The sequence below is a fragment of the Thunnus thynnus genome, chromosome 18 (assembly GCF_963924715.1).
Source record: "Thunnus thynnus chromosome 18, fThuThy2.1, whole genome shotgun sequence".
NCBI classification, from domain to species: Eukaryota; Metazoa; Chordata; class Actinopteri; order Scombriformes; family Scombridae; genus Thunnus; species Thunnus thynnus.
Genome location: NC_089534.1, coordinates 16,473,378 through 16,501,265, shown reverse-complemented (window position 1 = coordinate 16,501,265; position 27,888 = coordinate 16,473,378). Strand labels below are relative to the sequence as shown.

The 27,888-nt window shown below is 39.2% G+C and overlaps 1 protein-coding gene across 1 annotated transcript; it reads right to left on the bottom strand.

Moving 5' to 3' along the window:
- Positions 1-1,657: 1,657 nt before the first annotated feature.
- On the bottom strand, positions 1,658-27,866 carry LOC137169905 (uncharacterized). Its single transcript, XM_067573317.1, is given in 44 exon segments — positions 1,658-3,461; positions 3,689-3,764; positions 3,915-3,977; positions 4,294-4,410; positions 4,807-4,970; positions 5,151-5,292; positions 5,960-6,049; positions 6,157-6,293; positions 6,445-6,550; positions 6,665-6,712; positions 6,843-6,890; positions 7,118-7,183; positions 8,021-8,109; positions 8,258-8,335; positions 8,577-8,640; positions 8,800-8,905; positions 9,515-9,628; positions 9,804-9,970; positions 10,166-10,290; positions 10,404-10,483; positions 10,663-10,752; positions 12,734-12,798; positions 12,800-12,872; positions 12,875-12,986; positions 16,033-16,235; positions 16,901-17,066; positions 17,168-17,216; positions 17,294-17,467; positions 17,624-17,736; positions 18,630-18,675; positions 18,953-19,135; positions 19,245-19,398; positions 20,721-20,904; positions 21,013-21,141; positions 23,511-23,581; positions 23,698-23,826; positions 25,237-25,353; positions 25,436-25,579; positions 25,663-25,748; positions 25,935-26,050; positions 26,167-26,281; positions 26,422-26,507; positions 26,629-26,752; positions 27,518-27,866. Coding segments are annotated over 43 exon segments (4,695 nt in total). The 5' UTR covers position 26,752; positions 27,518-27,866; the 3' UTR covers positions 1,658-3,374.
- Between the last annotated feature and the right edge of the window lie 22 nt (positions 27,867-27,888).

Here is a 27,888-nt window from a genome sequence, read left to right as displayed (position 1 = left end):
TTCATTGATGACAATCTCTAGTGTCTTAGAAGAATGTTAAATGCAAATCAAAACTGCAAATTATTATTATTATTATTAATGCTTTTTTCAGTAACCTCTTCCTGTCATGGTGCAGTCAGACTGAAATTCGCTTCCCATTCATGTCTATGTGGAACAAGGCAAGCCATATTCACAAATTGACTCACCTCCTTCACTTCACACGGAGGGGAAATCGCAGGGTTCTTCAATGTCCAGCCAGTTTGAGAGAGGGGAGGGATTGACCTCTCATTCAGGAAATATTGTTTGTTTATTTTCTTGTTTTGTAACTGTTTTTAATTTACAACTTTGTGGGCTGTTAACATTAGCACGCTAGCCAACTAAGGTTGGCGATATGCAATCTGTTCTTATTGCCAACAAATTCCATGAAAAGACCAAAACACACAATTAATGATTCAGCTGACAGGTGTTGCCTGTGTAGCCAAAGCCTGGTAAACAATAGCTTATTCCTCTGTGCCATTGACCTCAATTGTTGTCCAAAAACTATTAAAAGTGCATAAATGAGCCACACAGTTGACCTGTGTGACATTTTCCCTCATTACCATGAACATGGACACTGTCCTTTATTTTGATTCAATCCGACATATAACATTCTGCTGCTGCAAATGCTCCCAAAAGCACCAAATGTGTAATAATTCGCAGCTGAAAATAATCCCCAACAAAGGTACTAGTTACTCTTGTTTTAGTACCATTTCCTAAAATATACAGTGCCCAACTATATTGGGAAATTAGTGTTCAGGACCTGTTTTTAAAGATTTACATCTTCATTTGGTACAAATGGCCTTAGTGCTAAGAGCTGCAGACAAGGTCAGGAAGTCAGAAAGTTCAGAGAGACAGATTAACACACTGTTGGTTTTGGTGTTTTCATTGGATTTGTTGACAAGAAAAATACAGAGTTTACTTGCTTTAATCCTGTTTACTCTGTTTCTTTGCTGTCCCATGCACTGCAGGTAAGACAAGGTTATCAGCAAACAAATCTTCATGCGCTGTGCAGGGGAACAGGAAACCAGAGTTCACCATGTACCATACTGTATATCCTCTGCGTCACTGTTGTCATTGCTGTATGTGAGAAGACTTAGCTGTGTATTAAATTTTAGACTTGAAGGTATCTTGTATTTTTCTGCAGGAGGGAAACATCTGGTAGTGTATCTTTCCCCAGTGGAAGGTATGACTGCTTTCATGTGTTGTTTTTTGATCTGATGTGGAAAACTGGTCTCAGCAGGCAAGTCACAGGCATTAACAGGAAGGAACAGGAGGACTCCTTCCTTCTGCCTTAAAACCTGCTGCTATGACAGACAGCTGTACCCCTCCAGAGCGTAACAATTCAGCTGCAACCAATGTCAAGTTCATCAGATTAAACCCTTCACACTGTCCCAAGCCATTTTTCTCTCCGATAACATCTTTATAAGCACAATATTTCCCCCCCTTATGTATTGCTCACTATCTCACATCTAAACTCCAAATACTTTCATTGCTTACTGTAGGATAAATGTGTGTAATTTTACCACAACAGCAAAAAAAAATCTGCACAAGCTTTAAAACCCTTTCACACCTGGGGTTTGATTGTTTTACAATTGATGTGGAAGTAAACAAAACAGCAAACTCAAGCATACTGTGTGAGAGCATTTTTAATTACTAAATATAGTTATATAGAAATTCATCAGGATGTTCCTTTATAATTTTTCAATAAAAATCAAGGTGCATGAAAATAATCTGCACATAAAAAGGAGGCAGATATTCAAAAACAGGAAAAACGGCTCAAGAGAGGCTGTTTGTGATAGTTTATAATAAAAAAAATCACACTTTAACAATATTCAAGCATTTAACAGTGCGTTGCTGTAAGAAGTTAAGCAGGTTTATCTGTAAAACCAACAGATCCAAACAAAAAATAAACTTGTACAATACAGATAGATAGTATGGATTTTTTTTTTCTTTCAGGCTTGTACAGATTGTAGCATATAATTCAAGCCTTTATTCTCAGCTACCAAGCATTTGGACGGGTGTTTCATTCAGTGCAGAGTGTTAAAGTGATGATGTTATTAACACTTCCTCATCAGGCACCAAATCTCCCTGCACTGACTTTGGAAACAGAATGTCCTGACATCTTGTTTGAACACCTCCACATATTTTTGGATCAACGCCATACCACCTCAATTGTTGACGCTGTACAGAAACAGAGGAACAGAGGAAAAAGGTGGTGCCGTGCCGTCCTACTGTAATTTCATCAAATCAAATTGCTTTGAAATGGGTTTTGTTTTTAGCCATGCTAGCGGTCTGACGGCCTACCACTTCCGTCCGATTGCCATGAAATTTGGTACACACATTCAAGTTCCCAAGAGGAAAAATTCAAATGACTTTGGTGATCCTTTGACTTTTCCTCTAGCAGCACAATGAGGTTAACATTTGTAGTTCAGAGGGAAATATCTCAACAACTAATGGATTGATTGTCATGAAATTTGCTCCACATATTCAAGTTCCCAAGAGGAAAAATTCAAATGATCCTTTGACTTTTCCTTGAGCGCCACCAGCAATTGACATTTTTGTTTCAGAGTGAAACTTTTGGATGGATTGCCATGAATCTTTGCACAAACATTCATGTCCTCCTCAGGATGAATCCTACATACTTTGATTATCCTCTAATGCCATCATGATGTTTAAACTTTTATTTTCTATTGATATATTTCAACAATAAGTTCTACTACTTGATGCATTGCCATGACATTTAGTTCAGACATTTATGTCCCAATCAGCATTAATTGCAAGGACTTTGGGGATCCTCTGACTTTTCCTTTAGCACCATCATCAGGTTGAAATTTTAATTATTCCAATATTTCAGTTTGCAAAACTAATAAATATTGTATCAGACTCCGCTGTACTTTGTGTTTTGCTAATTAGCACTAAACACTAAACTGAGATGGTAAACATTATAACCACTACACATCAACATGCTAACATAATCATTGTGAGCATGGTAGCATGCTGATGTTAGCTTTGAGCTCAAAGCACTGCTACGATCACAGAGCCGCTAGCATGGCTGTAGACTTTTAGTCTTGTTTCAATGAAGAGATCAAACAAATTGGACATTTGAAGACTTATTTTCACCAATTTAATGTCTAAATGCAGCAAACCAAAGGTGTGTATTCACCTCCCTATCATGGTTCTAAACAGCATATTATTTCTCAGGATCCAATGGCTGTAACTCTGTTGTTTTGGATCAAAGTGAGGTTAAGCAAAGCTTTGAGAAAGCCAATTCTAGCTCACTAGAATGATTCTGGTTTGGATCCATATTTCGGTGACGTTGGCAACTCCTGTGGCCTTTGATCCTTAAACCTAAGAAGTTAGAAGTCACGGTCCCAACCAGAGAATTCCTCATCTGCCTTAGTCTGGTCATGAGGGAAACGATCAAAGTTGATGTAGCAGGGGCCCTGGAGGAGGAAAGATAACTTAATGTTGATTAAAGAACTATGGAAGAAGTTGATACGTACAATCCTGTTAAACCATAACTAATTAACAATAGTTAGACGGTTTTACGTAGTCCTGAAAATCAATAAGGCTTAAAATTACACCACAAAAAACTTTCTCCAAGTGAACTTTGGTTCAGAAATCCTTAAACCACACAAGAACGAAATGCTTGGCTGGTGGTTTGACTTACCTTGCGTATGAGCCGGACTGTGGGAGGGTCGACCTGACCCATACGCAGCTTGTGCCAGTTCATATTGCTGAACCACCTGTGAAAAGATGAGGGAGATTACAGGTCAAAAATAGAGAGAGTGGGAAATTACTGAAATTATTAATCCTAAAGTGAAAGGCTCCTTAGGCCTTCTCACCCATATCTTGGGTGAGAAGATCACTTCTTAGTGACATGTTGCCATGGTTACCTATGATGCCGGACATCTTTGATTCCATTCTTGGTGTTACCTAACCTCTGACCTGGCCGAGGTCTGCAAACAAAAACACACAGCCAGAGGACATTTCCATTTCATTCATGAGCTTCAACTTTTCAAGAGATTTGTATTCAAAAAACATTTTTAAAATAACAGCACGCATCACAATACAGTGTAATGATTGGCACATATCTTCTATAATTCATGCTCTACACTGAGATAACTCAGCCCAATCCTCTGTATAAGTTTCACATGCATATTGTATGATCCAGTTTTATTTTATGAATAAGTTATTCAGTCAAATAAATTTGAATGCACGTTATCAGTGTTGAAAAATTGAATCATAATGCAACAGTGAATATATTCCTCTCACCTGCACAGCTTACTAATGATGGACTTGGCTGCTTCACTCATGTAAGGAGGATACTTGAACACCCCATCCAAAATCTTGGGATAAATCTTCCCTGGCTCTGAACTTGAAAATGGAGGGCTGACAAGATGAAAAGAGAGAGCTTTAATCTTCAAAAATGGCTACAAAAACCAATCAATCAGTTGCTTTTTGATTATCTGAACCTATGAGTGCTGAAACTGAATTATGAAAAAAGAGACAAGGCTGTGTTTCACTTCTGCAGATGTCAGTCATATTTCCCTGCTGCCACCTACTGGTTAACATGGAGGCTTGACTCGCTCATGTATTTGTCTGTTATCACCTAAAATCCTCCTTTTGCTGCAGAATTTACCAATTTTGATCATATATTAATACAAACTCATGATATATGAACTCTATAAGACAGTAGCATGTGTCTTTTCCTCCAAACAGACAGGGAAAGTGAAAGATTATGTCTTTTATAGTCAACAACTTATTTTATTAGTGTGAGTATAATACCTTCCTGCCAGTAGCTCAAAGATCAGGATGCCAAGGGACCAAAAGTCGACTGCAAAGTCATGTCCCTGGTTCTTGATGATCTCAGGGGCCATGTACTCAGGAGTACCGACAAATGAATAGGTTTTCTCACCACGCAACATCTCTTTAGCAAAGCCAAAGTCCACCTGCATGGAGACACACACACAAAGGGAGGAATATTCAAATCATAGACATTATCATTTGCATAGAAGGAGCATCTGTAGGTGTAGCCTCTTGGTATGGAAATCCCTTAGTGAAAAAGCCAAAAACAAAAAACAAAAAAAACAGAAACACATGCTCAACACACATACATACAAATGACTCACCAGTTTGACGTAGCCCCTCACATCCATCATCAGGTTCTCAGGCTTCAGGTCTCTGTACATGATGTTCTTCTTATGCAGGTAGGCGTAGGCCTCCACCACACAGGCAGTGCAGAACGTAGCAATCGGCTCATCAAAACGCCCTCTGACAAAACAAGCACATAAGACATAAGAAGATAAACTACTGCTCTCTCCTTCTTCCACTTGCTTGCTTTCAAAACTTTTGTTACCTTCTGACACTTTCTATTGTTCTTTTCTTCTATCAGGCGAGTAACAACTCTTGGCAATTGAAGTTTGTTTTATGGTTGCAACTATAGATTGCTTTGGGTAACAGCGTCGGCTATAGTATATTTCTCTGTGTCGGATAGAGGCAGCAAGAGAACGATAGGTGCAACTTCAAGTTTCAAGTGGTGAACTCAAGATGTACCAATAAGAATGAATAAAAAATTAAACCAAAATAAATCCACCACAGAAACTTGAATAATTCCGCATCTCTATCCCACACATCACAGTATGACCTGAATGAATTTGTAAATTACTTAAAGCTTCAGAATGTCCCTATTTAAAGTGACTTCAGCATCAGTGGTTTTAACTATAACCCAACAGGTAATTAACTTTAGTGTTAGCTTGTTGTCCTTTGCTATTATCAGTATCATCTGTGTTGTGAAATTGTGCCCCCATAAAAACTGTTGACTCATGACACTCCTGATCTTGTGTAATGGTCCAACCCAACACCTTGTTTAAACAAGATAAATATCTACATTAGTGAATGAAAAACTCTTTTTTTTTTTTTTTTGGCTGTGTTTTCTCACACTTCTTTGAGTTTGGTCCAGACCTCCCCACCAATACAGAACTCCATGACCATGTAGATGTATCGTGTGTCTTTGAAGGCTCCATAAAGCCTGAAGAAAGAGGAGAAAGAGAGAGTAAAAAACACACATTTTCAAGCTCTCTGTTCTTTACACAGTGTAATTAAACAATTACAGTCAGCAACTTTGATGGCAGATACCTGACGATGAAGTCACACTGGATGGATTTAAGGATCTTCTTCTCAAACAGCATGTGCTCCTCCTGCCTCTTCATAACAATGTGCTTCTTGCTGACTCGCTTCATGGCATAATATTTCCCATGGTTCAATGTGGTCATCTTAGAATAGCAAAAAAGAAATATTGATCACTACTAAGCTATCAGAGCTAAATGTTCTAAAGGAAACATCACACACAGATAAAACATTTTGTAAAAGATTTGAAGTCAGTAATTATCTTTACTGGGTCAATGCCAAAACAAACACACTCACCAGCTCAACACGGCCAAACCCTCCAACTCCAAGGGTGACAGGGTCTCCTTGAAAACGACCTTCCTGGTACAGTGCAGGGACCAGGTCCTTAAACCTCAGAGTGGAGCTGGGACAAAGAGAGACACAGAAATTCCAGCCTAATGAGACTTATTTCATCTGAGATCCTAAAACTAATTTGTGTGATTCTTATTCTTATGTTTCATCTTTCACAGCTGCTCACCTCATCTTTGGAGCCTCTGGAGCCTTTGCCTCCTGCAGCACTTTAGAGCTGGTTGTAAAAACAAAATGAGAGTCAAAAAATGAGCAGGAGAGTCTATTACAATTACATTTAGACTACACTCTACACTCACAAGATGGTGGAAAAGAGCGATGATTATGAAATATTTTACAGTACGTACTCGTCAAAAAGCTCCAGATGCTCTATGGGAATTGTCTCCTCAAATACCCTGAAGAAAAAAAGGCATTTTAATCAATCTCTCTGTCAATCAGCAAATGGTAAATACACAACAGAAAGCAAACACAATGCAAACAAAGTGACACTGACAGAGAACAGATACATTGCAGTAATTCAAGCATATTTCTCTGCAGGACCAGCAGCCGTCACTGCAGAGTCTGACCAAACAGGACTATCACATTCATTTACACTCAGAATTCAATGTCGCGTCAAACTTACTCCTTGTCAATGGCGAAGCAGGTAACAGGGCCATCGGCAGTGCAGGTGGCAGTTCTCAAGACCTCGCTGCAAGAGGGAAAACATTGCACATGTCAGCCCAGGAAAACAAGATGTCATTACTGTCAATATGTATATTTGTCAAAACCTTGGCATGGAAAAGTATTTTTTAAATTGAGAGGAAACTTTGCATTAGCACCTGAAGTCAGTCACAGCTTTACCTGCTTTACAGTATGTTTTGCTTTGCTGCAACAGATTGGCACATCTTTATGATCATGGCAGCTGATTTGTTGATATATATGCTTTTCCAGCACATAGTTATATGTTGATACAGAAAAGTAACTTCTCCCAAAGAGGTGAGAAATATTGCATATTAATTAATTTGTTGATTTGTAAGCTGCACAATTCAGAAACCAAAAAACTTGCTAATAAAATAAAGCTGACTTATATCCAACAATTCAGAGGCAAACAACACTATGTGGATGAAATTTGATTTGTAATAAAAAGCCAATATCAAACCAATGTTTTTATATAATTATACTTGTTTTTCTTTTTTGTTTTTGTTCAGTACTTCAGACACACACAATGACCAGCTACAACTTTACTACAGAAGATTAATTTGTAAGAGTTGACAAATATAAGAAAGCAAGTTTTGCTATTTCTACCCAAATAATAATAATAAGAGGTTTCTCCGTGTGTGTAATCTATGTACATTTTCGAGATTCTGCTCAGTGCGACGGCAGAGTGATTTAATTTTCTTTACTGATTGCACATTTAAAGATAATCAGTAGGTTGCACAACCGGACTGTCAAAGATGACAGCAGCCGGGGACAGTGCACAGAGCAGTGGATGTTGCACAAGGCTCTCGCAAATGTCCTCAGGCATGTGTGGCGTTGCCATGGTTACCGTATGAGGGCCTGTTCCCCGAAATGTTCCCCTTTTCCCATCCTACGAATCTGCTTCTGTTGCCCATTCACGTTCTTTGTCACCAGGACCTGATGGGGTAGAACACACATGAGAAGGAGAAAAAGAGAATGAGTGCATATAAATGTATATACTATATATATATATATATATATACTCATACACAGGCTGGTATTAAATTTAAATATGAGTTTGTGCACACAGTAGGTACAATATTACCTCTCCTTTGAGGATGATGTAGAATGTGTTTCCCTCTGATCCTTCTCGAACTATAACATCTTTGTCCTGGTACTTCACCTGGAAAAAACAAGAAGAAAAGAGGCAAGAATATAAAGATCAGGTATCATTTGTTTATACTTAAATTATAGTTTGATCCTGGATGCTGAGATTCAAAATGTCAACATTTTAGGAACTTAAAAAACATGATAGCCATTCATGTTTGAGTTTATTCAATGTGTATTCATTTTATTAATGATTTGTATCAAATGATAGTGATTTGTAACACTCGACATTCACAATGGGACATGTAAGTACTGACCTCCTCCATGGAGTCAATGATTTTGGACAACTGGACATAATTCAGGTCCTTCAGAGTACGAGAGCTGTGACAGCATGAAAATATAGCAGCAGAGTTAGAAATATGAGGTGTTATAAGTGCCAACACTGCTATGGCAGGGCGACATGAAAGTTAACAACCAAACCAAGATATTAAAATCAACTAGCTGAAGAGATCTGTTCTGTCACTCAGGCTGTAAACTTACGTCTTCAAGAAGCCCATGAGCTGCTCCCGTTTCTTCTTGGACTTGTTAGCTATGATGGTCCTGTAAGTCTGTCGCTCCATACACCACAGACGCACCAGTGTCTTTGCTGCAACATGAGCAAAAGTGGTAAAAGCTTAAGTTAAGCCTGTAAAGTCTGGTACTTTCATTAGTAAAGACTATACAAGAATGTTATTGACACCAGTGAAAACCTCTCACATCCAGTTACCCCTGACCTACTGGGGCCCTGAGCAGAAATTCTATTTATAATTGAATTGAGGTTTTTTTTGTTTTTTTTTAATAAAGTGTAGAAAAGGGTACACTTTTTAGACCCTTTTCTATATCCACATTGCATTCAGTGCACTCAACATCTGTTTCCTTCTAAAATCTTAGAGAGGCTGGGCCTCTGCTGATCTCAGGTCTGCTTTGGCTCTTTGTTATTAGGTGCCAGGCCTCCTCATGACTCTACTGACAGGTAGCTGAAGCTACAGCAGTAGATTTACAAGGGATAGAACATCCCTGGACCCTTTATGTTTCCCTCTGTTGGAGTAGGATGTTGCTTTCAACCATCGCTGACAGCTATATGCTAGGCTGAGGTCCCCACGGCACCTCATTAATCACACTTTAACATGGTGTTCAAAATCCTCTTGCATGAAGATAAAGAATCCTATCATAACATCTGCACATAGCAACAAGAGGCATCATTACAGGGGCTGACCTTTGACTGTTGCTGTCCGTTTGCAGTTGTACAGGATGGCCAACTCCCCAAACACATCACCTCTGGTTAGGGTTCGGAGGTTCCGGCCTGCCTGGGTGACACAGAGCTCACCAGCTTGAAAGAGGGACAAACAGAGAAAATAAAGATTTTTGTTACATATTTCTATTCCAATTTGTTTTTCATATCAAAATAGAAAGCCTTAGAACATCTCTCAGTTTGAAATGCAAAGAAACTGAAGCACATGCACACAGAAAGACACACATTAACATACACTCGGGTGTGTCCCCACCTGCCACTATGTACATGCTGTCTCCTTCAAAGCCCTCTTTAATGACTTCATCTCCGGGGCTGAAGTCAGACGTCACTAAGAGATCCACCATCATGGCTGTTTGCTCTTCGTCGAGGCGGCTCAGGAAGTCATTCTTCTGGATGGCTTTGACGATTAGACTCGTCTCACTGGTAACAGAAGGTGATTTAAGGTCAGTTTAATTCTTGGGGGGCTTCCATGCAATATGTAAAGGTATTTGGCATGTTATTAAGAGTCAGTTAGACCAGAAAAAACGCAATGAGAAAGCCCAAATCCTGTTTTACCTTTTTTTAATCTAATAAAATGTACTGAAATGGGATTGTTATCTTGTCAGCACTGATTACTAACCTGACAGTTTTCTTGACCCTGGTGCTTGTAATTTCCAGGGTCTCAGGGATTGGTTCAGGAGCGATGACAGCCGCGCGACTTGTCCTGACCTCCGGTTCATTACCGCTCTGGGAGGGAAAATCTGAAACAGACAAACAGGGGGAACACAAATGATGGTTTAGCTAAATGGCTGCCATGTTTCAGCTGAATGTTATATCAAATATCCCCTCTATCAGGTGTCTATGCCCTTGGTGCCCACGATGGCCTCTTACCATGATCAGGAGAATCACCCTGCAGCTCCTGTAAAAGTTTTTCTTTCTCCTGCAGTCGTTGCTCTGTGAGGATGAATCCAGATAAATATGTTTAGTGAGCAAAACACCACCAAGAACATCTTAATTTTGTGTTGCACTTCCTCTAATTTCTCTCCTTCATGGCAGATGGATGAAAATGTCACAAAACTGCAGCAGGAACATGCATTAATGTGATTTAAAAAAAAAAATATTGCTGTACACACCCAACTCTTTGTTTTGCCTCTGCAGCTCCTGGTTAATCAGACATTGCTTATCTAGCTGCTGCCTCAGGTCCTCTAGTTGCTTCTCCATGCCTATAATAGAAAAAATACAGTAAAATAAAGATTTATGGGAGAAATGAAGAAGAAGAGAGACAGATACACTGCAGCACAACTATGCATCTGCACACAAAACCCCAGATATCATATTCAAACTGTATGTAACTATGCAGACTGTTTCTTTAATGTTACAGCGTCACAATCTTTTTCACAAGGCACTGAACTGCGTCCATTGCCTGCACACAGCCCCGCTGAATAATGCAGACTAATGATGGACAATCAACAAGGTGCTTTCTGAACGCTGTCACACCCTGCCAGCTTTTCCTAAAGATCTATTACTGTTCCCAAGACTGACAATGACAGAAAATCTGTCAAAATCATATAAAAAAAAGACTTCATCAATGGTTGCCTTTTTGCAGGCTGAGATATTATGTATATGGTTTTGTTATCTCTGCATGTAGAATAATGCGCAACATTTACAATTGCTGCTCTATAATTAAGTGTTTGACTGTTGGGAATTGAGCATCCAATAAAAGTTAATATCTCTTTATCCAGGTGATCTGTTGACAAAAGCCCTGATAACAATTTTCATTTTGCTGTTAAAGGAAAGATGTTCCTTTTGATTGGCCAAACATTACAGTCAATACAAATACAAGGCCACTGGTTAACCCATCAATTCACTAAACACACACATCCATTCCTGTGAAGTCACAGTCGGACAAGCTGTTTGCCTACGATCGCCGTGTCCATCACGTGACCCTAGCCACCACCACTCCCTCACCCTGAACATTGGACAGCTCTGAGATTAGACATGATGTTAAAGCGAATCATAAAATCACGGCGCAATAAGCCATCAAACTGTAACAGGGAGAAATATAAAATGGCTCCTGTTCCACTGTTAAAGAGGACCGTGTCTTTGATGCAGGGGTGGACAGAAGGTGATACTGACAAGGAGTGGGATAAGAAGCTTCAAAAACACCTTTAGATTATTCCCTGTCACCTAAATTGGATATGATATTTTCCATTGCACCGATGATTTATAATCAAAGGACTGAGATGATAACCTTCAGCGCATAATACAAAGCTGCAGTGCTAAGAGTTAATAGGGCCTGTGTCACAGGAAAGACAAAGCTTTGACGGTCATTAAAATTTCACAGGGAGCGTAATGGCAACAAAAAATATGTTACTACATGTTGCCTTGAGGGTGTTTTATTAACCTTTCAAATTCAAACACAGAGAGCAGTGCACAAACACAATTTGTAGGCTTTCTTGGAACTTGCAGCTATAAAGCAAGACAAGTGGCATGATAACCTTTAGTGGCTGCTGGTCAACATTTAATGAAAGGAAAACAACTCTTAGTTTAACTCTGCGCCTTCAGCCTGGGGCGTCTGGGATTGAAACAGGAATCCCGAATGTAGTAGTGCTGGCTGTGTATTGGCTGTATGGTTTGTTTATTTTCAGATTTTCCTTTTTTTTCCATCAGATAAAATGGTAGAAAAGCCATAACCCTCTCTTTATGTAGCCTCTTAATGACTGTTATGTTAGACAGATGTTACCTGAAGTTGATTTTTGCTCACAATCTTAACAAAAAAAGAGACAAACTATTCGTGTCTGACTTTCATCTGCACAGTGGGAACATGATGCCAGACTGATCACCATTATACTGATACAGCCAGCATACTGTATACTCCATACTGCCTCATAACTAATGCATGGCCATGTGTAACTACAGTTGAATTCTCATAAAAGATACAAATCTGCACAGGAAAACATCTGTCTGTGCTCTCTCGTTGCATAATAAGATTTTTAGCACTGGTAAAATCATGTTTTTACTTATAAGGTTTATAAGCCTTTAAAGCAAAGAATCTGTACTTTAAACACACCGAGACACATGACAAATTTGGGGTCTGGAGCGCAGACTTAGAAATACAGCTGTCATGACTTACAACTTTCAGAAAGACACTATGACATGTAAGAGTCACACTCACCTGCGGACTCTGTGTGGATCAGGAGAGAAGATGAGTGTGTGTCCAGCCTATAAAGGCCGCATGGATCATAGGAGCCAAATAATCACCCTGAATTGCTTACAATATCCACTTTCAGCTGTAGAGAAGTATACGCTGTGTGTACAATTTCTGCAACCTGCTTGACCCCAGACTGACTACAGACTGGACACACCTGATCATATAAAAACATGCAGTCTTCAGTCTCTCTAGCATTACTTCTTCTTCTTCTTCTTCTTCTTCTTCCTCTGCACCCACCCGCTCACACTTTCACAGCTCACATCGCCATGTCTGCTCTCAGCTTTTACTATTTTTACTTCTCTCTCTGTCTCTCTCTGTCTCTCTTCCTCTCTCTCTCTCTCTCTCTCTCTCAATCTTTCCTTCTCTTTCTCTATCTGTCAATCTCAGCAGCTCTGGTGTTGAATCATTAACCATAACCTGAGGCTCCTCCCATCACACCAGATAGAGGAATACAGAATAGAAGGAGGAGGAGGAAGAGGATAGACTGGAGAGAAAGCTGAAGTTGAGGTGTAAAAATCATGCTCAGCTGACATAATGCACAGCTTTTAATGGCATTTTATTTAGGATTATGATGGTGTACTTGTTTTCTGTAACAAATAATGTGTGTATTGCTGGTTTTTACAATGAAAGACAGTGATTTCTGTGACATTTAGCAATGATATATAATTTCCTGTTGACATAGAAAACATTTACCTGAGGAAATAAAGTGGAGGCCTAAGTAAAGTCATTGTAAAAGATGACAAAAAAAGGGAAAGTGATATGAAGAGAAAATGAGAAGAATAAAAGCAACAAAGAAATTATTTAAATATTTTCTCAAATGCTTTCTTCCACCTTCTTCTACCGAGATATTTTTGTAAACTACAAAGAAAAAAAGGTTCCGTTTTTGAACACAATCTCTTGCCGGATCATAGTGAGGGCCAAGTTTCCTCTGAGAGTCACATTCACACACTTAAAAGCTAGAGTTGAGGGGAATTATCAAAGCTGAGGGCAACCAGAACAACTCACAGATTATATCTAGCAGAGCTGGAAAGTGCCTACTTCATTAGGTCTCTATTTTTCCACAGGGTAAATGCCACTCGATGTTTTCCAGGTTGCAGCGTCATTAAATGAATCTAAATGAGGCTGAAGGGTTAGCATTGTGACAGAGGGCGTGGGCCTTTATTGTTCACAGTTAATTATTGATACTCTGGTCTGGTTAATCAACGACATTAATGACCCACCACTCTGCAATGAAAGGGCTCAGGAAAGGGATTTCGGCTGCGGAAACAGGGGGGACTCTGTGACAGGCAGTGCATGTGTTATGACAGTTTTCCGTTAGGATTGACATGATGATATAGTGTATAAAACAAAACAAACCCAATTAATGTTCCTATCGCATTGATCGCATCTACACATGACAAGAAGTTTATCATTAGGGATTCCATGAATTTACAATCCCCAGTGTACATTCAAGATACAAAATAACCAGCTGAAATAAAAATCTGTATCATTGTTCTTTAATTCAAGTGCAATTCAGAAACTTACAATCAAATAGACAGTCCATAATGCCCAAAAGGTCTTTAAATGAAAAGCCTTAACTGATATTACATACTGTGATTGTGATTACAGCTTGTACAGAAGTGAAAATAAAAAATGTCCATTAAAAAATACACAGCAATTAAAGGCATGCACATCTGCAGAGTTGATGAGCAAATAGGTGATTTCCTTTCTATAAACACTTCATGCTTATTACCTAAAAGCCAAAAAATAGCACCATTTCTTAAAACGGTTATATTTTTGGATCACAGCTGAAAGCTGAGTTTCAACAAGTGCAGCTATTGCTAAAAACAATCATGAATAAATAACACCTTGGTATTGGCACAATCAAGCGGTGTGCGTGTGTGTGTGTGTGTGTGTATTGCCAGTGCACTATCAGTGATGCACACACATAATAAAACCTTCTGCATATTCTTGGCTGGGTTGAAGACATTCAGTACACATGACTGATACATATACTGACCTGGTCCTTGTAAAAAACAATCAGTGATTCAATACTGGACAAATGTCCTAAAATAACTACAAAACTTCATATCAGACATTTATCATCATTCTCTTTCGATTAGGCTTCATCTAATCAACAATGTGCATCAATGACAAACAAAACAGAAAGCTAAATAACAACAAACACAAATTCAGAAGTACCCGATTAAAATTACCCACAGCAGGTCAAAATTCCTCAAGTACCACACTGAGCTTTATTGCATTTTACATGATAGTAGCTTATTTACCTGCCAGCACACATATTTGCATTACAATCAAGCATACTGCTATAAATATAATATCCTTTTTTTTTACATTTAATTGATTCCCTTTTTTGCTTCGAAACAAAAAAAATCAAGTGGTAACCTTAAAAATCTTAAAATTCCAACTGATGTAAACTCAGTTCATATACAAGTCATCTCTTCAGAGTATATTAGTGTATATTCTGCAACTCGGGTGTAACCATGTTGAGAGTGACAGCTCGAACAGTTGAACAGATTACTTCAGTGCATGGTATTCATTGAGAAATTGTGTGTTAAGTACACATGCAGGGCTAAAACATAATCCTTTAAGGCGTCTTACACTTCAAGGAAAACAACTCTTGCAAAACCAAAGCATCACAAGCCTAAAGAAACTCTAACATCAATCAGACAATATTATTATTTTTTATATATTAAATTAATATTAAATAGTTTTAAATAGCATTTTCCTTACAAGGAATGATTTTGCTTTGTTTGTTTTCAACACATAGGAGGGGTCCTGTGCAGTTGGGACGGCACTGATTGGAGAACGGTGTTGAAAACACAATATGATTAAAAGCAATTCAAACTTTTCTGACAAATCATTTTAAAACTATACATCTTCTTATTATATTATGTAGATACAATATTACACATCAGCTTGTCAGTTAGATCCAGATGTTTTAAAATACTTGACATACGGCTCCACAGCTTGATTTCGCAGTTATCGACTTTTTCGAACCTTCCGTGATTGCTCATTGAAAGAGAACCTGAGACGAGATGACGAGGTAGATAAACAGAGCTGCGGTGAGGTCATGTGATTGTACAATACAGTTGGTCATTCTCTGTGCAAGCAAGCAGGCGACCCGAACATTTCTGTGATAGGATAACGTCATGCCATGCAAAGCTTAGCGATGGTTTTGTTTGTGATTTGTTGTTCTACGGCTGTAACATGAATTCATTCCTCAATTCCTCTTAGCAAGAAGTCTGTTATTCAGTTGGGTTTACAGTACGGACAGGGCGCGAGATGATCAGCTCGTCTGTTCCTCCTTGATGCCACAAGCTTTCTTGATGTCCTTCGGGTGTTCAAAGACTGCATGGACGAACTGGCTGAACAGGCGCTCCATGTAGCTCTCGCCACGTGGAAACAAACCCTGCAGGAAGGCTATGTGGCCGCCGTGGGCCGTCAACAAAAGAGCGACGTTAGGCAGGCCCTGGACTATGGTCAAGGGGAATGCTGTGAGGGCAGGAAACACATTGTAAACAGTCAAGACAATCCAAAGCCAAAACATTAGATAGAAGACATCTTGAAGAACATACGCCGCAACATAGAAGAAAACAATAAACATTACTACCGCAACAGCTAAAATTAGGAATATAAAAATGAGACTACCAGATAAGCCTAAAGCCGTGGTTACACCTGTCTTTTCAATGCAACCATTTGCATCCAGTCATACCTGGATCAAATGTCAAGTGTAAAACTCCTCAGTGTGGATTTCAGACCCACAGCTCAGTTTTCCCTGCACACACTACAACGCCAAGCCAGTGTTTTCATATTTACATACTCAGGAGGTGAACAGAGAGAAAAAGATGCGTTTATGAATTTAGTCGATTTAATGTAGACATGGTCTGAGATACAATCTCAAAACCTAGTCTGCGTGTCTGTTCATTCTCATTTATAAGGAAACATAAATATAGCCAAACAATTAATTCTTCACACCCCACATGTTCTCATCTAACTCTTCACTCAAAAGCCAATTTCCCAAAATGTTGAACAATTCCTTTAGGTGTTGACGCATAAATCCAGCCAGACATGTTTGGATCTGATGCATCTAGTCATAAACGTTACACTGAAACATGTTAGCCTAACACTATCCCCATCTTCTCCCGTCGTCCACTCACCGTTCTGCGGGGAGAAAGGGTCGTCAGCGGCATTGAGACACAAGATGGGTACCGCTGTGTTGGGGAGTTTTTTGCCTGGGCTGGCATCGCGGTAGTAGTCCGTACAAGATTTATAACCAAACAGCAAAGAGGTGAAGCGTTCGTCAAACTCCCGGATATTACGCGACTAGAAAGAGAGAGATGAAATGAGATGAGAGGAAGACAAGCAAACATACGGGGAAATTAGAAACTATGACAGAGATGTAAAAGTAAAGAACGGGGCCATACCTTCAGCACATAATCAACATCCACTACTTTCTCCAGAATCTTCCTATGCCTGTGAGAAAGAGATTTTTAAAAGCTGGAATACACAAGGCCGATTTGTAAAGCTAAATTCAGAACCACTTATCTGACCTGCTGACAGCACGACACAGTCCGCTTGTGAGGTATTTGTTGAAGAGCAGCCAGTTGAGCGGTTCCTCCATGGAGACGGTGGACTTCAGCGCATCCCAGGGGACGGAGATGGTAAAACCCGCCACCATCCCTGATTCTGTGCGCTTACGGGCCAAGTAGTTTAATAGTAACATGCTGCATATGGTGCATGAAAAGGACCAAACAGGAAAAGACGACAACGATAAAAACAAATTATTGATAAGGTAATCAAAGGAAAGTGAGAAAAAGGAAACCAAGCTAAGACAAATTTGATCCATTTCTCAGAGAAACGCGAGCCAAACACCAACTCACCCTCCCATAGACACACCAGCACCAAGCAAAGGGGCGTGTGGGTAGAGTCCTTTGACATGGTGCACCACACGCTCAAGATCTGAGGTACTGGCTGCGCAGTAGGTGACAGGTGTCTGAAGCAGGCAGGAGGGCAGAGGAGCGTTACATGCAGTGTTGCAGTGCCAGCTTTTGTTTTAAGAGGAGAAGGCTGAGCTTTTTCTTACAGTCAGCAAGTCAACAATGCCTTAGTCCATCTCTCAATACTTTATGACTTCCCCACCCCGTTTGGGCTGTCACGTATACGGTATAGTTATTATAATTTTTTAGACTCAGTAATTTCCCAAAATAATTATCTAAAACAGCAGAGCACTGCAGTTTTTTGATTACTTACACATTTAGTGTTCTAGTGAGTATTTACAGCAGCAGGAAGGTGTATGTAGGACTGACTCAAAATAAACTACAGTGCCCATGTTGTTCATAAAGAAACATGTCACCCGGAGGAACCCTGTGGCTCATTTATGTGTTTTTAATAGTTTTTGGACATCAATGGAAGTCTACTGTGCAGAGAAACAACTACTGTATATCAGGTATTTGTTAAGATTTATTCATGTCAATTTTGAAAAAATACAGCCTTAGGCTCATCCTTTAATAATCTTTGGAATTAGCGGCAGTGGCAGCCTTTTTAAACTAACATCACTCTCCAAATCTATATTTTTTATTCTGCACAGTTTAAATGCACACGGCGAGAGGCAGATTTTGGGCAAAATTAAATCCCCCATGTGAAAATGAGAGACTTTTCTTTCTGTATTGGCAGAAATGGGTCAACCTGATCAACTCCTTTCTTATTAGGAGAGCATCACTACTATAAATCACACACATTCACAGACTAAACCAAATTTGAGTCTGCAGCACACAAACAAGTTCAAAGATGTATACCTACTTCAGTATGTTGAAATGAACAAAGGAAAAAGGAAATTTCAGTCTTACACGACAGGAACGTAATTCATTGAGTAATCATTGTACTTACAAGCAACTCTTCCCCTCCAAACCCCCTGTTGTTGAAGACCACGCATCTAGAAGAGAACAAGCGTATGAAAACAGCTCCAGCAACAACTGAGCTACTGATCTTCTCAAGTATAAAATCAAAGTAAAAGTAAGAAAACATTCTACAGTGATAGATTGATTCGCTTAAATGAATGAATTGGCTGAAATTTGAAATAAATTCAACTTGTCGCGCCCATCAGGACAGAGAGTATGAAGTGAATTAAGTAAAAATCAAATTCAGTGCATTAAAATAAAAGTTTCCTGCTTACTTTAACTGACCCTGCATGACCCTGGTGTGCTACTGACCTGTAGCCGTGGCGGCTGGCCTGGGTAATAGCATGGAGCACATAGGTCTGCTGACTGTTCCCCGTCAGGCCAGGGAGGATCAGCACTGTGGGGCGAGTAGAGGATTCTGGGTAGGCCGTACTGGCCTGATTGTCCACCCAGTCCAGAGAAATCTGACCACCGTCGACCGTACGTATGAGCTCACTGTGAGATGAAGCAACGACAATCATGTAGATGTTACTTTACTTAAAAAAGAGATAAAGAGATGACTGTGTCAGCCAGCAAGAGGAACATAATAGAAGGTTCTTCCTACTTGCGATAAGTGACGGGAGGTCTGGACTTGATGAGGGCACAGACCAGGGTTTGAAGCCGGCCTCCCCAGCACCACGGAGTGGGACTGAAGGTCTCAGCCACCACAGGACAGTGCTTGTGGAGGAACACGCTGAAAGCCTCGCTACAAACCAGGGCTGGTGTCTGAGAGGAAAAGAGGTTTGGAAACACAGGCACTGTTAAATGAATACCTGCGACAGACAAAACAAAACATGCAAACATGCATTCAAAACAAGAGGGGTGAGGGGAGCCGTATGGAGTTTCAAAAGCATGTGTGATGTAACAAACACAACAGTCTGCTAAACAACTACTGACATGCAAACTATGACATATACAAAACATACAACGTGGTATTATTCTTACCATACACTGAATATGTGCTGTGATATGTGCTGAAAGAATTAGTTAATTAATTGATTAATCGACACATACACAATAATCATTTCAGGTCATTTATAAAGCTACAGCGTCAAACATTTTGCTGGTTCCAGCTTCTCAAATGTGAGAAACTGCAACTTTTTTCTGTTTTATATCATTGTAAATTAAATATCTTTGGGTTTTGAGACTGTTGAACACCTGGAGTTTTGGGAAACTGTGATGGGCATTTTCACCTTTTTAATATTTTATAGACTGAATAATAGATTGGTTGAAAAAATGAATCAGCAGATAAATCAGTAATGACAATAACTGGTAACACTTTATTTTAATCCCCCCTACTGAGCATTTTTAAGCAGTAAATTTAAACACACTGTAATGTAGTTGTAAGCATATATTAAGTATTTCTGAATATATTTGTCAACAATAACAACTCCTTTGAAGGATCCATAACTTTTGTATAAACAGCTGAATAACCTAAATACTAGATAATACTGTATATAACTGTAATAAAATGACATTAGATTACATACACAATGCATTTATTTTATTTCGCATGACCTTATCAAGCATTCATTATCACTTTATACACCTGTTATGAATGCTTTGCATGATGGGTTATAGTTGTTGACAAATAAATGTATAAATAAATAAAAAATGTCTGCTTATGTCTACATTATAGCATGTTCATTTTCTGCTTATAAATGATAAATAAAGGTTGTTATAATTAAGTGTTACCAAATACTCATTAATAATAATGTTGAATAAGTTGCATCTGAATAAAGTGGACTTAATTAGAGGATAAAGTACACTGCCATACAAATGATACATTACTATGAGAAAGCTCATATTAGGATTCTGCCAGTGTGTAAAATAAAGGTGGCTCATGTAAAATGTTCTCATTTTTGAAGACAGTGCAACCACCCAAAAAAAGTGAGGGTGAGGAATAAGAAAAATGTACTAAAATAAAATGAAGCTTAATAGTGTAAGATAAAGAAAAAATAACTAAATAAGAAAAATGAAATAAAACAGAATAGAGCGGATGGTGAGGTCGTTCAGTACAACCTTGACCGCAGAGACTAACCTGGCTCATGCGGCCCCACAGATAGTACAGTGCGGCCGTGAGGGAGCAGAGGAGCACTGTGTAAGGTCTGGAAACACACTCCCAACATGTTCTCCATAGCTCCAAATGTGACAACAGCATGGCAACGATCTCTGTCGCTACAGTAACACAGAGCTAACCTGGTAACCTGACGTGATGACAACGACTAACCGACACAACGGAACACACAACTAACAGAGAGACTTGTAATTAATCCCCGGCGGAAACCTGCCTTCATCACCACCGTATAACGTTACGGATGAGATCTACAGACGCTCCGATACCCCCGGTCGTCCCACCGGCTCGGACAGACGGTGATAAACAGCAGGTATCCACCAGCGTTTCTCCTCCGAGACAGGAGCTGCGGGACTTCCTGGTTGTCAGATCGAAACCGCAGATCGTGCTGTTACACCGTATTTGTTAAGGGTATCACTTGAGTTAATGATAATAATACTGTCCTTAGCTGCTGTTCACTTCTCTTCTGTTAAACTGCTGTACAGAATACCACTGGAGGCTTTTAAGGACATTTATGTATCACTCTTCCCAGTTAATGCGACTGTTAATACACTAAAGTCCCCTCAAAACTCTTCTTCTACTCTTCTTTTTGACCCTCTCCTCAATTTCCCCGCTACGGCAAGCAACGTAGGTCATAAAGAACATGCCCCTCACTATTATTTTCGTTTAACTGCCTTACATTGTGCTTGAAGAGGAGCCGCAATGTCAAAGTCGGCCGCATGACACTGTCCATGGTCCAAATACAGTCTATGCTCCACCCTCACAATAACAGACAGACTCTGCTGCAGTTTATTAGGTGCATTACTGCCACCTTCTGCTTAGCAGGGTAGACCACAGACTATGAATCCTGTCTAATAAAATGAGACAAACCTCCGCTGCATGTACCATTTGACACATTTATTGTTGTCTTTATTTCCACAGTCCTTACTGTAAATCATTTTTCATGTAGAAAATGCCCAAAAAGTGTGGGTCCAGCTTCTCAAATGTGATGATTTGCTACTTTTCTGACAACTTTTTTGGTTCTGTACTGTTGATACGGCAAAACAATTGCAATGAGAATTTGTAATGTCCATTTATCTCTATATTATTGATGTTTTATAGAACAACCATTAATTGACTAATTGAGAAAATAATCGGAAGATTAAATAATAATGAAAATAATTGTTAGTTGCAGTCCTATGTTTCTCTCTTTTTATTCACTAGCTCATCACTTCATTTAGGCTGTCAGTAAGGATACTATAGGCTACATGCTGAAAGCTTTTCTGAGGGTTTAAACTATGTATAAGAACGTACAAGTGGAGGGGCGTTGCATTTCCCTCAGTAGTCTTATCTTTTCAAACCATGCCTGCATGTATGGAGCAGGCTCTTTCTGGTATTAGTATTAGTCCTAAACCAAATAATGGGTTTTGAGGCTAATACCAATATAGATATTTTTAAGAGATTTAAAAATCAGATATATCAACTGATATTGTTTTTTTAACATGAGCACATAAATATGTTTCTTAAGGATCCCCAATTATTATAAAGAATTTTGACTGAGATGTGTACTATGCAGGGCATTTTACAGTTGAAATATATTGCCTCTGGTGGACAATGTGCAGACTCTGTTTCTATATTAGCATTTCTGTATTGCGAATTCTTGCCTACTAATATGTCAATACAACATTTATGTGCATTAAGCTAAAATCGGCCAATTATATCGATCCGGCCAATGTATCAGTCAGGGTCTAGTTCTTAATAAGTCATTTCCTCTGTGGACTGTGAAGCTGTTTTGTCTGGGGCTTGTTCATTTTTAATGAAATGTGCTATTAGGCCATGGGATTGGGATTTTCTATAAAAGCCATTGCATTCACTTATTTTTGCATTATTGTCCCCAGTGATTCTTTTTTCGTAAATCTACATATTATTGCATGTGACTTAGTGTTGTAAGATCAGTGATATAAACCAATTCTAAACTAAAGTACTGTGTCTGTCAAATCTTGAGAACAACAAAGAAGAGACTCTTCATTCAACTCTCCATTATGCCAGACCAACAGATCTCAAATATTTTCATAGGAAAATACTGTCAACACTGTTGTACCTGTAAATGGAGGCAGAGCGAGAGCTCTTTCCCTCTTTTAAATCTCTGGTATGAAGCACCATGCAGCCTCTCAGAAGTGTCACCTCAGTGCCTCTTCTGGCTCTGTACTATACATACATGTGCAAATTCTTTACACTATAATTAACTTCATCTGCCATGTTAAAACACAGGTCAGATACCAAATAGGTCCACATGACACATAAAGTATGTAAACTGAAGTTTCACATGGAGTCTCACTCAAAAAGTCAGATTTGTATCTTTTTAGTCATCATTGACTTGCTTTTATTACTGTCTTTTAACTTGCCTTGTGAATTAAATCAAATTGAACTGAAGTAATACTCAATTCACTCTGCAATGATTCAAAAGATTAAGTAGATAAATGGCTGCTCAGTATCTTATCTTTCCTCTTTGAAATGAACAAGTTCATTATTGATAACTGTAGCTGGAAAAAAGGTATTGATTGAAAAAAAAAAAAAAACCTGGAGATGAACATAGCAGTATATTAAAAACAATAATGACGCAAACACAGTTTGTTTCACCATGTTGTGCAATTTATTCTTTGATGATTACCTGAAATCTCAAGCCAATTCTGCCACAAAATGCAATCTTCATTTTAAATGTATCTTGATTGACTTGACATGACGATTGTCTGAGGCCACGACTCATTTTATCTAGTTGAGTGGGATTCCTGCAACCACCTCTGACTCAATACCACATTCATCATTTCCACGCTTGATCTTGAAGAAACCTTAAATTGGAACACAGGAGAACATGATTTGAGACCAACTTTTCTTTGCCATATCATTCTCATTTTTGATCAAGAAACATGACGTTGTCCAGTGTTAATCCCTGTTAATGTGGTACCTTTATCTCCCCAGTCACTGTTCCAGGAGTTTGCAGCCAGCCAGTAAGGCGTCCCGTTCTCCTCCCCCCAGCCCAGGATTTTGATGGCATGACCACCCAGCATTTCCCCTGTCACATGCTGGTACACACCTGTAGCAACATAAAGTACGCAGCTCAAAACCTTAATGGACAACAGTTTTGCTTTTTCAAATTTTAACCTACAGATTTTCGAAAGCATAAACTGAGCTGTTAGATTGGTGGTGCATTGAAGTAGCTCCAGCATTCAAGACAATTGAAGAGAGAAAACAAAAGTTGTCCCCTGTGTGTATGAGTATGTCCTCTTTCAAGGTCTTCATGGTGATGGAGGTCGCATTATCCAGGTTCTCTATCTGTTTGGTGGCACCTGGAAGTTGCTTGACATCCTCCTGATCAGATTCTTGATATATGTTACCAATGTGTCTCTAATTTTGTCATCCTATTTTTCCATTCTGTATTTCTGTAATTTAACTTTCTTTGTCTAATCTGTACACACAACAAGCAACACATTGCATGTCTGGGGATCCCCTCTGTGTTGCTCTTCCTGTGGTTTCTTCAGTTTTTTCCCAGCTAAAGTTTTGTTTTTGTGGAGTTTTCCCTTATCTGAATCAAGGGTCTAAGGATAGAGGATATCGCATTGCTGCAAATATTGTAAAGCTCCTTGAGGCAAATTTGTGATTTGTGATACTGGGCTATTCAAATAGAAATGCCTGACTCTGTGAGGCTGTATTTAGGCACAGCTTTAGCTTTGAGGTAAATGTTAATGTTGGCATGCTAACATACTCACAATGGCAATGCTAACATGCTGATATCAAAGAGATGTTATGATGTTTACCATGTTCAATGTCTTACTTTAGCATGTTAGCATGCTAACATTTACTAATTAGCACAAAACACAATGTATATCTGAGGCTGATGGGAATGCCCGTAGTTGTGCAGGTATTTGTACTGTACTACTGGATATATTGAAATTTGGACCAGATGATGGCGCCAGAGGAAAAGTCAGCAGGTCACCAACGTGATTACAATTTATCCTTAGGGGGGCATGAATGTGTGCACAAAATTTCCTGACAATTCATGGACCAAAGTGGTGAACCGACTGACCAACATTGACAATGGCATAGTTAAGAAAATGTCTATTTGTCAAAACTTACTTTTCTTAATTAAATTTTTTTTATAATTTACTGTTCTCTACTTTCTTTTTTCTTGTGAAATACTGAATACATTTATCTCTTCAGCACTTCACAAATCCTTTAAACGAAATGATCTGAGATGGAACAATCACTCTTTGGTTGAACGACTCATGTTCACACTTAGGCCCTAACCTGTGACGAGGGGCCACATATTGTTTCATTTCAAGGGGTCTCAAGCAAAAAAAGTTGGGAACCACTGTTGTAGGAGAATCAGAATTTGGTTTTTCATTCTGAAATTAAATGAAACAGCTTTGAATGTGGGAAGTATTTCAAAGGAGTTTTCTGGAAACTAAAGTTTGTGTACATACAGTATAAAGTATAAGAGCCTCACCAGTCTTATACAGCAGAAAATCCGCATAGACAGAGAAAGCTGCCTCCACGGGCCCATTCTTGTACAGCTCTGTCATGATCTGCTCCTGCTGGGATGGGACGGAATACGTGCGTCTACCTGAAGAGAGAGACACAAAAAACATCATAGAAACAAGACAAGACATGACACAAAAGCTGCTGTGGGGAAGAACTCCAAGTACCAAAGTGTTTATCCTTCTGATAGGATGGAGAGTATCCATCAATGCACTGCTCCACACACTTAGGAGTGTCCTGTTCGCCTTGACACGGAGGACGAGTTCCGTTCACGTGATGTTCACAGGGAGCGATGGTGTAGGGCCTGCAACCTGCACACACAGTCACCATAAACAATTTTACTCCCCAAAAAACAGCAAAAACTGAATCCAACTCACACTTGTGATGAACTTACCTATGTTGGAGCCATACAGGCCTCCAGTCACGAGTCCTTTCTTTGCCCAGAATTCCCAAGCAGTAGAGGGAAAACCACCAAAACAGCTGCAACCACATTCACATACATAATTAACACCACAAGTGTTATTTATTAGCCTCCCTGCCTCATAAATGCCCACTTCTTTCTCAGGACAAGTCCATGTGTCAAATTGGTGGAGTATCCGCTCTTTACCAGCTAAATGTGACATTAATACACACACACATACTAACCAAGTTAACACTGAGACTCACCCCATGCCACATTCATCACAACAGGACAGTAGATCTTCAGCTGAGATCTCCAAAGAGCTCTTGCCACCATTGTGGATACATAATCTGTCAGATATTGCCTCAGCTGCCCCGAAGGCCTGTGGGAAGTCAAAGAGGAAACACTGGTTGGAGAACATGGTGGTTCTAAAATTCATTTAATTTATCTTTGTGTTCCCTTAAACTCATACAAACTACTCTATATTGTGACTCTTACCCAGCAGGACCCACAGGAGCCCTGGTCTCTGATCTGTTGGATTGTGGGACAGTTGGGCCACTGCAGGCGTGGGTCGAAGCTGTCTGGAAGCTTTATGCCTTCAACATCATGAAGCCTGAGTAAGAGAGTACGGTCACTGAGCAATGCAGATAACCTGCTGATTGTCACCTGATTGGGCATGTGAGAGGCTGCACATAAACAGACATAAATACACACCTCATACCTGGTGTGTAGTGCAATATGATTTAAACTTACACCTCTGGCAGCTTGGGTCCATTCAGTATTGTGCCACACAGTCCTTTCACATATCTTACATCAACGTTAGGAAAGTTCTGCCCGGCCTGGAGCAAAAGTAGGGGAGTTAGAGTCACAGATTGGGAAGGTGTCTCTTGCTGCAGAGATTGTTAGCATAAATGTAGTTAACACCATGAAAACTACATAAAGTGATTAAGATGGTCTCACCGTCCAGGTGGTGTTGGCCTTGTTTATAAAGTTTACCATCTCTGAGGAGAGAGGAGGCAGGTGAGGCCGAGCCCAAGTGACGGAGACCGTCACAATTACACAGAGGAGGGCCAGTGAATGCATCCTGCACAACAGACTACAGTCAGTGAGATATCTATAAAGTGATCACCCTGACTGCAGCATGTCCATCACTCCACAAAGGAAGATGGCTGCTAATGTTGAAAATTCGCCTCAACATTGCTGCTGTAATCACACAGTTTAGCTCACAACATCTTGTCGATTCTTCTCAAAATTTTGAAATGATTTTAGCCCACATTTCCTCATCTGAATTAAACAAATATAGTTTAAAATAAGCACAGTGGGATCACAAATACATTTATATTAAACTAATTAAAATTACAGAATTTAAAGACAGAGCTGCACCTGCCTGATACACAAGCACAAAGCAATTAAAGGGTGTAATGTATTCAGCAGGTAATGTTTCTTATTTATTGTATGTATTTATGTTGTTGCTTCAGAAACATGCAGTTAAGTGCCACATCCTCCAACACTGACTTTTTAAATTTTATATAGCCTACTGTTATTTGTGATAACAATTGAAGTTGTCTAATTACAGCCACATTTTTCAGTCGGGGAGGATCCCAGACAGTAAGAGATGTATCCTATTATTTATAAAACCATCAGGAATAAAATCAGAGCTTCAGCTGATGTTGACATTTGTGTGTTTAATAAGTTACTTCCATCAAGACTACTTTAAAATTAACTATCATATTATTAATGAAAAACTAAAACAGAAAGATCGTATTAAAACAAAGTGCCTGGAAAGAGATGATTTAAATTGATAGCTATTGAATAAAGGGGAAAAACAAACTAGCAGATTCTGGTTTACCTGTGTTGTTGTCGCTTCAGTTGACGTTTCTACTTCTCTACTACTCACACTAAACAACGCACCAGTCCTCTCACTTCTTTCCGTCCTTTTTTACAAGCCAGAAGTGATGAAATCACGTGTCTGTTTAACAAATGCATCGTCAGTATTTATCTCATGTGACTAACTAAATGTCTTTAAAAGGTTGACAGGTGCTCTTAAAAGTACAGTATGACCTGGCAACATGTAGCAACGGTAACTGGAAGATTTTTACCTGTGACTTTATGAATAATTCTCTTTTATAATTTTGTTCATGTATGACTTTGTTCATGTAAACAAATAAAAGTAACCAAAAGAACAAAGCACAGCACATTATATGAACATTGAACCTGTGC